We start from the raw sequence: 14,004 nt of genomic DNA, 5'->3' as shown, positions 1-14,004 counted from the left end.
TAGTGTGTAAGCATAGGGACCCATGACCTCAGCAGTCTGGTCCCATAGAACTTACCACAAATTTCTAATTTCTCGTCTCGAGATGGTGAGGGAGGGAGGGGGGGGAGGAGGGGTTGCGGCAGGGGAGGGGGAGGAGGGGTTGCGGTAGGGGAGGGGGAGGAGGGGTTGCGGCAGGGGAGGGGGAGGAGGGGTTGCGGCAGGGGAGGGGGAGGAGGGGTTGCGGCAGGGGAGGGGGAGGGGAGAAGAACACGGAAAATATGGAGGCAGGTTTTTTAATTTTAAATTATAGCTTAATTCTCTAATAAAATAGATGTAGAGCCAGCCACAGACCATGTCGCATTCCTCGGGGTCCGCCACCATGCCCTTGAGGCGATAGCGCGCTCCCTCCTTGGCGAGCCGGCCGGCGAACTCCTCTGCGGTGCCCGTCTGGCTGCCATAGAACACCACCAGGCTGCGACCCGACGTCTTCAGCTTCTGGATGAACGACTGGTCGGACGCAGGCGCCGTCATTGCCGTTGGTCTGCAACCAACGAGGCAAGTCACCTTTCCTTCCTACCGCTCACAGAATATATTGGCAAAATATAGGGACGGAAAAAAGTTGCAACACAAAAAAGAAACAATGAACAGAAATGAAATTTCGAATACATTTGTCTAGGTAACATAATTAACTGATTAACACTGCGAGCTCACAGGATTATGTAAGCACGAGATAAGCCACTGCAAATGTGAAATGCTGGTACATTAATAAGTTGTGTAACCGCCAGAATGTTGAATGCAAAACACATGCGGGTGTTCGTTTATGGGATGGAATTCCATGCCTGTTGCGCTAGGTCTGTCAATACTGGGACGGTCAGTCCTGTTTGTGGATGACGCTGAAGCTTTCGTCCGATGATGTCCCATTGTGACCGATTGGAGACGGATCAGATGATGGAACAGGCCAATGTAACATGTCGACACTCTGTAGAGCACGTTAAGTTACAACAGCGGTACGTGAGCGAGTGTTAGTGTGTTGGAAACCACCTCCTGGAATGCTGATCACGAATGACAGCACAACAGATAGAATCACCAGATCTCCGTTCTGATCTGCAATCAGGGTGCGTGGGATAACCACAAGAGTGTGCTCCTGCAGTCATACCAAACAGCACACCAGACCATAAATCCAGGTGTAAGTCCAGTGTGTCTAGCATGCAGACAAGTTGGTCGTAGGCCCTAAACTGGCCTCCTCCTAACCAACAAATGGCCATCACTGGCACTGAGGCAGAACCAGCTTCCATGAGAAATCATAGCAGACCTCCACCGCACCCTCCAATGAGCTCTTCCTTGACATGACTGAAGTCGCAAATGGGGTCCGTGGAATGCACGCTATAGGGCGCCTGGCTCCGAGCTGCTCTTGAAATGACAGATTCGGAACAGTTCGTTCTGTCGCTGTGGTGACAAATACTGCCCTGATTGCTGCTGCAGATGCAGTAAAATGCGCCAGAGCCATACGCCAAACACGGTGGTCTTCCCACCCGATACTGCCACGTAGCTGTCCCGGGACTGGTCTTCTTTTGACCACCGCTGCCGGCAATCATGTACAGTGGCTACATTCCTGGCAAGTCTTTCTGCAATATCGCAGAAGGGACATCCAGCTTCCCGTCTCCGTTATTACGCGACCTCGTTCAAATTCGGTGAGGTGTTGATCGTGGCGTCTTTGTCGCCTTAAGGTCATTCTTGATTAACATCAGCTCACCATGCCCAATCTCAAAGGTAACGACCGTTACAGAGCCTATTAAAAAAACCTGTTTTTCATCCTCATAGCGCCACTCTTGTGCGACTGGCGTGAAATTTGAATAGACACCTTCAGACGTAGAAGCACATCTACCAACTTTTCGTTTACGTCGCGCAAATCCCTCTTGTTGCGATCGTTTTTCCAACAGTGAAGTTTCACCTTCTCCTTCATTCTTTACCATGAAAATTTTATTTCTGATTCCGTAATTGATGAAGTATATTATTAGGAGCATAAGGCCCACGGCTTATCATTATTTTTATTTATATTTCATTCTTTTGACTCACCTCCATTTTCATGCGCTCTGGTATAAAAATAATACGTGAAGAGTAACTTCCGGCATAAAGATACAAATTTTGACAAATTACATTGTAATAGCATTATAATACCAATAATTTGTGGAAAAATGGCGTACAGCATTGTTGGCTGGGAGACCTGGAAGGGCAGGTTCAGTAGCCTAATTTGTAGGGTTTATCCCTTAATCGGGCAGGTAGGTTAGAAAATTTAAAAAGGGAAATGGATAGGTTGAAGTTAGATATAGTGGGAATTAGTGAAGTTCGGTGGCAGGAGGAACAAGACTTCTGGTCAGGTGACTACAGGGTTATAAACACAAAATCAAATAGGGGTAATGCAGGAGTAGGTTTAATAATGAATAGGAAAATAGGAATGCGGGTAAGCTACTACAAACAGCATAGTGAACGCATTATTGTGGCCAAGATAGATACGAAGCCCACGCCTACTACAGTAGTACAAGTTTATATGCCAACTAGCTCTGCAGATGACGAAGAAATTGAAGAAATGTATGATGAAATAAAAGAAATTATTCAGATTGTGAAGGGAGACGAAAATTTAATAGTCATGGGTGACTGGAATTCGAGTGTAGGAAAAGGGAGAGAAGGAAACATAGTAGGTGAATATGGATTGGGGGACAGAAATGAAAGAGGAAGCCGCCTGGTCGAATTTTGCACAGAGCACAACATAATCATAACTAACACTTGGTTTAAGAATCATGAAAGAAGGTTGTATACATGGAAGAACCCTGGCGATACTAAAAGGTATCAGATAGATTATATAATGGTAAGACAGAGATTTAGGAACCAGGTTTTAAATTGTAAGACATTTCCAGGGGCAGATGTGGACTCTGACCACAATCTATTGGTTATGACCTGTAGATTAAAACTGAAGAAACTGCAAAAAGGTGGGAATTTAAGGAGATGGGACCTGGATAAACTAAAAGAACCAGAGGTTGTACAGAGATTCAGGGAGAGCATAAGGGAGCAATTGACAGGAATGGGGGAAATAAATACAGTAGAAGAAGAATGGGTAGCTTTGAGGGATGAAGTAGTGAAGGCAGCAGAGGATCAAGTAGGTAAAAAGACGAGGGCTAGTAGAAATCCTTGGGTAACAGAAGAAATATTGAATTTAATTGATGAAAGGAGAAAATATAAAAATGCAGTAAGTGAAACAGGCAAAAAGGAATACAAACGTCTCAAAAATGAGATCGACAGGAAGTGCAAAATGGCTAAGCAGGGATGGCTAGAGGACAAATGTAAGGATGTAGAGGCTTATCTCACTAGGGGTAAGATAGATACCGCCTACAGGAAAATTAAAGAGACCTTTGGAGATAAGAGAACGACTTGTATGAATATCAAGACCTCAGATGGAAACCCAGTTCTAAGCAAAGAAGGGAAAGCAGAAAGGTGGAAGGAGTATATAGAGGGTCTATACAAGGGCGATGTACTTGAGGACAATATTATGGAAATGGAAGAGGATGAAGATGAAATGGGAGATATGATACTGCGTGAAGAGTTTGACAGAGCACTGAAAGACCTAAGTCGAAACAAGGCCCCCGGAGTAGACAATATTCCATTGGAACTACTGACGGCCGTGGGAGAGCCAGTCCTGACAAAACTCTACCATCTGGTGAGCAAGATGTATGAAACAGGCGAAATACCCTCAGACTTCAAGAAGAATATAATAATTCCAATCCCAAAGAAAGCAGGTGTTGACAGATGTGAAAATTACCGAACTATCAGCTTAATAAGTCACAGCTGCAAAATACTAACACGAATTCTTTACAGACGAATGGAAAAACTAGTAGAAGCCAACCTCGGGGAAGATCAGTTTGGATTCCGTAGAAACACTGGAACACGTGAGGCAATACTGACCTTACGACTTATCTTAGAAGAAAGATTAAGGAAAGGCAAACCTACGTTTCTAGCATTTGTAGACTTAGAGAAAGCTTTTGACAATGTTGACTGGAATACTCTCTTTCAAATTCTAAAGGTGGCAGGGGTAAAATACAGGGAGCGAAAGGCTATTTACAATTTGTACAGAAACCAGATGGCAGTTATAAGAGTCGAGGGACATGAAAGGGAAGCAGTGGTTGGGAAGGGAGTAAGACAGGGTTGTAGCCTCTCCCCGATGTTGTTCAATCTGTATATTGAGCAAGCAGTAAAGGAAACAAAAGAAAAATTCGGAGTAGGTATTAAAATTCATGGAGAAGAAATAAAAACTTTGAGGTTCGCCGATGACATTGTAATTCTGTCAGAGACAGCAAAGGACTTGGAAGAGCAGTTGAATGGAATGGACAGTGTCTTGAAAGGGGGATATAAGATGAACATCAACAAAAGCAAAACAAGGATAATGGAATGTAGTCTAATTAAGTCGGGTGATGCTGAGGGAATTCGATTAGGAAATGAGGCACTTAAAGTAGTAAAGGAGTTTTGCTATTTGGGGAGCAAAATAACTGATGATGGTCGAAGTAGAGAGGATATAAAATGTAGGCTGGCAATGGCAAGGAAAGCGTTTCTGAAGAAGAGAAATTTGTTAACATCCAGTATAGATTTAAGTGTCAGGAAGTCATTTCTGAAAGTATTCGTATGGAGTGTAGCCATGTATGGAAGTGAAACATGGACGATAAATAGTTTGGACAGGAAGAGAATAGAAGCTTTCGAAATGTGGTGCTACAGAAGAATGCTGAAGATTAGATGGGTAGATCACATAACTAATGAGGAAGTATTGAATAGGATTGGGGAGAAGAGAAGTCTGTGGCACAACTTGACCAGAAGAAGGGATCGGTTGGTAGGACATTTTCTGAGGCATCAAGGGATCACCAATTTAGTATTGGAGGGCAGCGTGGAGGGTAAAAATCGTAGAGGGAGACCGAGAGATGAATACACTAAGCAGATTCAGAAGGATGTAGGTTGCAGTAGGTACTGGGAGATGAAAAAGCTTGCACAGGATAGAATAGCATGGAGAGCTGCATCAAACCAGTCTCAGGACTGAAGACAACAACAACAACAACATCTATCCTTCGTGCACAATGGCACCTTCCTTCGCGAAGATGAAAAGTGTGTTGAAGTGTGCCGTACGTGGTAAGTGGAGGCAACTAATGGGTGTGTGTAGTATGATGTCATGTCTTGTGTTGGATGATGATGATGATGATGATGATGATGATGATGATGATGTGAGAAGGGAGCGGGTGAAAACTTGTGCCGGCATGTAGCCTACTCCTCTCTAACAGCACCAAGGATGCAGCCCAGCTTAACCGTCCCCATCCGACGGACGGACCATCTCACTTCATGAGATACCGCGGAGAAGGACACTGGTGCAAAGTTTAGTGTTCAGGAACTTGATGCCAACCCCCGCTCACCCTCTTTGCCGTAAGGACAAAGTGTAAGCAACCAACAGCACGTGGCGTACGCGGGCGATTACCCGTCCAAGCACTGGCCACACGCAACATCTCTGACCTCGGTGAGCGTACGGGAGCCAGTGTACAGGTGTTCCACGAGGCAAGGCCGTTGGCATTTGATTTACGTAACATAAAGAGAGGTTAATCACTACATAGGTATAATGTAGTTTACATGATACATAGTTACATAATCTGCAAGCTAATAATAGAATTTCGTCATAGGAGTAATATAGATACAATACACACTCCGGAAGAAAGTGCAAAGATGTAACAATAATTATAAACCATCTAGTTCTGCTTTGACCAGCAAACGTTAGTTAAAATATTATTTAGATTATGTGGTTTACAGCTAATGTTCCGTCTAGGCAGTTTCACTCCCTTCGAGTCCATGACTACTGTCTAAGGTTTCTACACTACTCTTTGAAGAAAGTGAAACACCGAGATCGAGAGATGGGTGCACAATGAAATTTATTCCACCGATTGGAAGATTAGGATTATAGATCTGTACATGCGCTGTGATGACGAAAATCAGTATATAGTAGCGCCACCTCGTGCTGCAATCAGAGCCGCTAGACGTCATGGGATGAATCAAAGAGTGCCTGAATATGCTACTGACCACGCTGTTTGTAGGCGCGTTCACAAAGGTTGCAGGAGGACCTAAACGGACAAGTTGCTGACCGACTGTATCCGAGACATGTTCGATGGGCGAAATGTTAGACGAACGGGCTCGCCAAGGAAGCAGTGGTGCCCGCAATTCTTCGAAGAAGGTTTGCACATTCCTCGCCACATGTGGCTAGGTATTGTCCTGCTGAAATACGGCATGTGGAACAGTCTGCAGGAGTGGCAGTGTCTCGGGCTGTAAAATCTCCCTGATGTAGCGGTAGCTGTTCAGACTGCCCTCACGACGTAGGAGGCGAGATCACACATTAAAGGCAACGGCGCCCCAAACCACCACACTTCGAGTTTGGCGGCATGCCGCTCAACAATACAGACTGCCCCATTGCGTTCACCACGGCGGTTTCGAATGGGTATGCGGCCATCATTGTAGGACAAGCTGAAGCTGGACTCGTCCGAAAACAGTACATTTTGCCACTAAGCACGTTAGTGTTAGCGTTCACGTGCCCATTATAGTCAGAGGCATTGGTGGGTGCTGGTCGATGGAAGCTGACGCAATGTCATGCTTTCCTCTAGTATAGCGCGCAGAAGACGGCGTCAAACCGTCGACGCAGAAATGCCCACACCCGTTGCAGTATCCCAACGTTGCGCCAATGCTGTAGGCGAAGCTGTTCCGTCCGCTACAGTGTGTCATCCAGTACACTGTCACTAAGTTTACATCCGACACATCTTTCGGGAGCCGGAAACAATTTCGGAAAGCGTTTTTCGCTGTCGTGTTTACTTGTTAAGACCTGAAGCGGATTTTCTAGCCCATTCAAATACGGCGTCTGGAAATCAGCTGTTCCAGTTTCTGATGTAGTCGGCACAATTGCTATTTCTTATATGGATATGGTGTCTGTTCTTTCGGACATGTTCGAAAGAACGGACACCATATCCATGTAAGTATCGGACGATCAAAAAGTCAGTATAAATTTGAAAACTTAAACCACGGAATGATGTAGATAGAGGGGAAAAATTGACACACATGCTTGGAATGACATGGGGTTTTATTAGAACAAAAAAAAAAATTGCTAGCCGCGTGAAAGATCTCTTGCGCGCGTCGTTTGGTGGTGATCGTGTGCTCAGCCGCCACTTTCGTCATGCTTGGCCTCCCAGGTCCCCAGACCTCAGTCCGTGCGATTATTGGCTTTGGGGTTACCTGAAGTCGCAACTGTATTGTGATCGACCGACATCTCTAGGGATGCTGAAAAACAACATCCGACGCCAATGCCTCGTAATAACTCCGGACATGCTTTAAATGCTGTTCACAACATTATTCCTCGACTACAGTTATTGTTGAGGAATGATGGTGGACATATTGAGCATTTCCTGTAAAGAACATAGTCTTTGCTTTGTCTTACTATGTTATGCTAACTATTGCTATTCTGATCAGATGAAGCGCCATCTGTCGGGCATTTTGTGAACTTTTATATTTTTTGTTCTAATAAAACCCCATGTCATTCCAAGCATGTGTGTCAATTTGTACCTCTCTATCTACATTATTCCGTGATTTATTCAGTTTTCAAATTTTTACTGACTTTTTGATCACCCGGTATATAGTTCTGGCAATACCGGCCATGACCTTTTTCTTCTGTGCGGATGCACACATATTCCCCGAACTCTTACAGGACCTGGTAAGAATGTCTTCCACGAGTAATGAGTGTGTTGGGGTGAGACACTACGAATGCTGTGTTGGGACGTACAAGGTGAGAATGTGGGTCTCACGGGAGGCGTGCGCGAGACAGTCCCTGCAGTCGCGCTATCCTCTGTGCCCTCGGTGGCTCAGATGGATTCGGTCAGAGGGTTAGCTTCCCTCTGTAATAAAAAAAACTGAGTTAATGGATCAACGACGAACTGAAACGTGTGTCTTGCGACGTCCGCCCCGAGCAGATACAACGAAAGAAAACTAACAAAATGAGAATAAAAAATAAAAAAAGATGGATAGATCGTCTGCCATGTAAGCAGGAGATCCCGGGTTCGAGTACCGGTCGGGGCACACATTTTCACCTGTCCGTTGATTTATATCAACGCGCGCCGGCAGCTGACGGTATTAATAAAATTCTAATTGCAATTTCTCTTCGGTTAAATATTAGAAGTAGCTTCATGCTCAGTGTAATATTTCTACTTCTCCTTCACACTGCAGAAAGTCGCTCCGTCTATATTAGCCGAATTTTTTTAAAAACAAGTCGTTAACTAGCAGCCCAAGCGCGCTTAAAAAACAATTGCGCTTTTACACGGTAGCGAAAATCGATTTTGGAAGAGGAAAACCGTCAGCAAGAAGCGGATTTCCAGACATTTGGAGGGTTTACATGACCCACCAAAAGCGGTATTGGAAAATCTATTTACGTACTCCGGTGTCTGTAGCCCGTGTAAAGATCAGTGGTGTGTACGGCCCTCTTCCCTCCACTGGTTCTACATACGCCTCACTATTTAAGCACCATGCCCTGTGCGAGCTGCAGTGTTAAGGAAAGACGGACCGCCTCCCTGACCTCAACCATTCTGCCACGTTCGAATGCATTCACATGCAGATATTCCACCCTGTGATGTCGGCGAGGCATAGTGGCAATTGAGTACCCGTTTCCATTTCGTGTGATGGCTCCACATCGGCTGAGCATTGCTTAACACTGACCTCTCTGGTCACAGAAAGAGGACCTTGTTGAACCAACGTGCACGCCACCTCTCTGCCATTTAAACCGCTTCTTATGGTTCCGTTGTTCTACACGCCGTCTTATCGTGGCGTGTTGCAATCATTACTTCTGAGCGTTTCACTTTTTACAAATAGCAGTGTAGCTTACTTTGGTATTCAACAAAGGAGATGTGAGCTCTCTTTTATTCGATATGTCACACTACTATCTGAAAAATATCCAGTGTACAAATATGAAGTCTTCAATGGTCGATACGTCACCCGAAAGAGATTCTGACAACAAGCAAAGTGATCTTTGGTTGTCGGCAGCATTGTCATTACCACTGAAAATTAATTGAAAGTCAGGTGTTGGTCACAGAAATAGGGACGCAGAGGATGTTGCTTTTTGAAGATACGAATTTATAAAGATTAAGTTGAGAAGTGTAAAGATAGTCTGGCGATGTTGTTGCTGAATTGCTTGCTCGCGCGTAATTTACTATCAGTTTGAGAAAGGGAAATATTTAGCACGATTTTTCTTTATCGGTTCGGGTCAGTTTGATGGATTGTTGAGACGTGATTAAACAAAGTTATCTACCCACACAGCTAAGACTCAAGAGTTATAGATTTACCACTCCCTTACCATTTCATTAACTAATTTGATGATAAAATTGTATTTTGTATAAAAAGTGATTTTTCTGACGATGGTTGTGATTTTTATAAGGAATAGATTCACAATACATTTTTGATGATAGCCTCTTTTCAGTCATTGAGTAAGTTCCTCCCGTCATCTCCTCACGGAAGTTTCATTTTCTAGTCCTGTGTTGCCGCATTGCTCCTAGTGGAACACAGTTGCTCACACTTGGTGTATGATGTGGTTAGCATAGTCGCTTTTCCTTGCATTGCACTTCGACAACGTTACTTTCTATAGCTAGTTTGCTGCTGCGTTTAATATTCACCACTTTCGAGCATTATCGAGTTTTCGTAACCACAAAATTTGTTAGCGCTGATTTAATACCAGTGATGCATTGCATTTCAAAATGGTCTTCAGGGTCGATTCAGTGAAGACCAGTTCAGACCACTTTTCTTATGCAGATAATCTTACTCTTACAGTGCAATATTGCATTGGCGCGTACATCATTTAGTTTACGGGATTTTAACCAATTAGTTTGCGCACATAAATTTACAGGGCATTATCACGGGAAAATTTTGGATAGTTCTTTCAGATTCTTATTATGGCTCTGAGCACTGTGGGACTTAACTACTGTGGTCATCAGTCCCCTAGAACTTAGAACTACTTAAACCCAACTAACCTGAGGACATCACACACATCCATGCCCGAGGCTCAGATTTTTACTCTACCGGGCTGTGTGTGTTGGAATTGCAAGACACGCACTGTGATGTCACGCCCTGTAGCACTATTGACTGCACTGCGCAGTACAGCATTTCACAGGACTGTTTCTTTACTATACAGATTTACGTTTTTTATTTATTTTTAAGCACAAGTTAATTGTAACACAATTATACTGTTTCTGATGGATAGAGTTTACGTAAGGTCACCAATTACATTATTCAGGTTCGCATTGCAACACAGACATACCAAAGTACAGAATAGTAAACATGCTTACACACACCACAACTACAGTAATAAAACGGAACTGTTGTTGTTGTTGTTGTTGTTTTTGTCTTCCGTCAGAGACTGGTTTCATGTAGCTCTCCATCTACTCTATCCTGTGCAAGCCTCTTCATCTCCGAATAACTACTGCAACATAAATCCTTCTCAATCTGCATACTATATTCTTTTTCTTTTCTTCCTCTACGATTTTTACTTCTCCAATACTGAACTGTTGATCTCTTGATGTCTCAGACTGCGTCCTATCAACTGATCCCTCCTTTTAGTCAGATCCTCCCACAAATTTCTTGTCTCTCCACTTCTATTCAGTACCTTTTTATTAGTTACGTGATCTACAGATCTAATCTTAAGCATGCTTCAATGGCAACACATTTCGAAAGTTTCTATTGTCTTGTCTAAACTGTTTGTTGTCCAGATTTCACTCCCATTATGCCTAAACTCCATACAAAAACCTACAGAAAAGAATTCCTAACACTTAAATCTATATTCTATGTTAAGAAATTTCTCTTCTTTAGAAACGCGTAGTTAAATTTTTTTCTATGAGTATATAGCTATATTCTTAGAAATAACGTCACTATTTGTGAACTAAAATGTACTTCATACTTTGTATGGATTTATGGTCCATCGTCTATTACACACATTAACGGCGGTATAATACTGTTATAATTTACCAAAATTTGTATCTTTATGCTGAGACTCACTGTTTACGCATTATTTTTATGCAGCAGCGTTCGAGACTGTGTCTGCCACTCCGATGTGCTCACAACGAATGAAATATAAACCATCAAAATAAAAATAAAGGTGGTTGTCGAACTGATGTTGCCAGAAAAAATACAGGCAACGACAAAATTTCTCACCCTGCAGCAAATCACGTGTATCAAACCTACCTAATTGGTATTATGTTGGAGAGTATTTATTTTCTTCTTATTAGCTTTCACTTACTGACAAACCCGACGTTATTAATGACTTAGCACCGTCTCATTTCTGAGAAGGATGGGACAAGAAATGGAATGTAACGCTTTTGATAGAATAAAAATCCGATCCTGTTGCCAGTAACTTCTTTCTTATTGCGCGACCAGTTTCCACGCCTAAGGCTTCATGTTCAGGTGCCGCCAAATAATTATGGAAACATAAACGTGTGGCAGCCGGCCCAGTCAGTTATAACGGGTCACGCCCACGGCTAACAAACGCGTGGGAGCGTATGACCTATAGCCCTTCTTGACAGCCAAAACATCAGTCCTTCAAACTTTTTTCACATACAAAGAGCACATTTTCGGATATGGCTTCCTAATCAAAATTTTAACTACGAAGTTCCTCTACAACCTCAAGGAGCTATTAACAGGAATTTTCAAACACTATGCAGGGTGAATATTAATGAAACCGACAAACTGCAGGGACAGAGTCCTGACTTGAAATGCAAGAGAAAAGGTCCTGTTAACACGTGTCCGGAATTGGATGGTGTGCGTGCAAAGACAACGTATCGTCCTGCAACACAGTACAGAGTTGCATCGCATCCATGTCACAGCAGGTATTCAAAGTGGTCTCCATGGAATGCAGTGCACGCGTTTACCCATCCATCATCGATTGCCGCACTCTTTGCAACGTTCCTGCCGCTCTCCGAATCGCGTTAAGAATGTGAACACGCTGTTGAAGGGTCTGCACACCGGCAACGGGTCCAGCACGCACAACGCTTTTTCAAATGCCCCCAGGAAAAAAAATCAAGGGGGTTTAAGTACGGTGATCTAGCAAGCCACGCTACAGAGGCTCCACGTCCCATCCAACGTCCGGGGAAGGTGTTGAGGTGCTGGCTAACTGTAATACGGAAGCGGGGTGGTGCTCCGTCATTAAGAAATCACATAACCCGTCGTAATGCTAAAGGCACATTCTCCAGCAGCCGAGCAGAATTTTCCGCAGGAAGTCCAGGTACGTTCGTTCCTCCCTCGAGGCGTTGTGGAATAGTAAGCGGCCAAGTATGTAGTCGACAAGAACCCCTGCCTACACATTGACGCTGAACCGATGCTGATGAAAAGCATCAACCATTCCCTGAGGAGCGTCTGAACCCCAACGGTGACGATTATGCAGATTTATGATTCCAGTTCTGGTAAAGGTTGCTTTCTGACTAAAGAGGACTGATGACTTAAATCCTATAATTGTGATGGTCTGGCGCAAAACCATTGACAAAATCCTTCCCGTAGAGATAAATCCGCTGCAGATAATCCTTACGCTCATTGCATGTGATAGGGATACTAGCAGGTGTCATACAGGATACACATAATCGTACTTTGGCTTACACCACGTTGACGGGCCACTTGCCTGCAGCTTGTGCCGGGGGTTCGTCACATTAGCCTGTGCAATCCAGTCTTCCAAATCTAGTGCACGCAAAGTCCTCCGCCTCCCTGTTCGTTCGTCTGTCTCAAAGAATCCATGATCACACAAACGCCAGAAACGGGCTTGAAATGTGTGATGTGGTTGGGTCTGTGAGGGTACTTGTTTTGGTATAGCCGTGATGCTTCTCGACTGCTCCCATCTGCTTGGCCGTACACAAACACCACCTCGGCATGTTCCCAACAGGAATACTGGGCCATTCTGCTGCTTACAGTACGTTGCGCCAATCACACAGCCTACAACACACAAGGAATACACGACACGAGGAACAGTCATTTGTCAGCGCCATCTACCGTGGCAAAGATGCATTTCCAGACATGTTCATAGGACCTTTTTCCTCCATTTCCAGCCAGGTATCCGATCGTGAAGTTGGACAGTTTTATTAATGTTCTGTTGTTTAATCTAAAAATGCACATAATTTTACAATCATTTAACGAAAATGTTCGCATTGCAGAATAAATAAAAGCGAAAACCCACTGATGATGGCACAATGGTGCCGAAACGTGTTTGGGTACTGAGATAAACGGTGTTTTGCATAACTGGCGGACCTCACATCCAAAAATTATTAGTGTTCGCTCTGTATACACTGCCGTGGCGTGTACTCACTGTATGGTGTAGGACTTTGTGGAGAAGGCGGCCAGCTGGGCCTCCTTCTTGGCCTTGCGGCTGCGCAGGTACCAGACGGCGAGCCCCAGCAGCGCGGCCAGCAGCAGGATGTCGACGGCGCCGAGCAGCGGCTCCTCCTCCACCGGCTGCGCACCCAACTCGTTGCCTCCGGCCTCTGCTTCCATCCTGCAACAGCCGCACACACGGACACTTCAATAACGATGGCGACCACGGGGCGGCACTGTATATTATACCGCTATATGCAATCAAAGTTGAATACAGAAATGTGTATCGAAAGTAATCTTTGCTTAGTACTACACTACTGGCCATTAAAATTGTTACACCAAGAAAAAATGCAGATGATAAACTGGTATTCATTGGACAAATATATTATACTAGAACTGACATGTGATTACGTTTTCACGCAAATTGGGTGCATACATCCTGAAAAATCAGTACCCAGAACAACCACCTCTGGCCGTAATAACGGCCTTGATACGCCTGGGCATTGAGTCAAACAGAGCTTGGATGGCGTGTACAGGTACAGCTGCCCATGCTGCTTCAACACCATACCACAGTTCATCAAGAATAGTGACTGGCGAATTGTGACGAGCCAGTTGCTCGGCCACTATTGACCAGACGTT

At 44.2% G+C, this 14,004-nt stretch overlaps 1 protein-coding gene across 1 annotated transcript in view; it reads right to left on the bottom strand.

Annotated features, from left to right (window-relative positions):
- Positions 1–14,004, bottom strand: part of LOC124605579 (NADPH--cytochrome P450 reductase) — a 221,716-nt gene that overhangs the window by 89,891 nt on the left and 117,821 nt on the right. Inside the window, exons 2-3 of the mRNA XM_047137360.1 lie at positions 13,361–13,546; positions 331–520 (exon numbers count right to left, since the gene is read on the bottom strand). Of these exons, the coding sequence (XP_046993316.1) occupies positions 331–520; positions 13,361–13,545 (375 nt within the window). The 5' untranslated portion in view covers position 13,546. The remainder of the gene's footprint in view (positions 1–330; positions 521–13,360; positions 13,547–14,004) is intronic.

The sequence above is a fragment of the Schistocerca americana genome, chromosome 3, assembly GCF_021461395.2.
Source record: "Schistocerca americana isolate TAMUIC-IGC-003095 chromosome 3, iqSchAmer2.1, whole genome shotgun sequence".
Taxonomy (NCBI): domain Eukaryota; kingdom Metazoa; phylum Arthropoda; class Insecta; order Orthoptera; family Acrididae; genus Schistocerca; species Schistocerca americana.
Note: the sequence above shows the minus strand (reverse complement) of the source record. Positions and strands in the feature narration are given on the sequence as shown.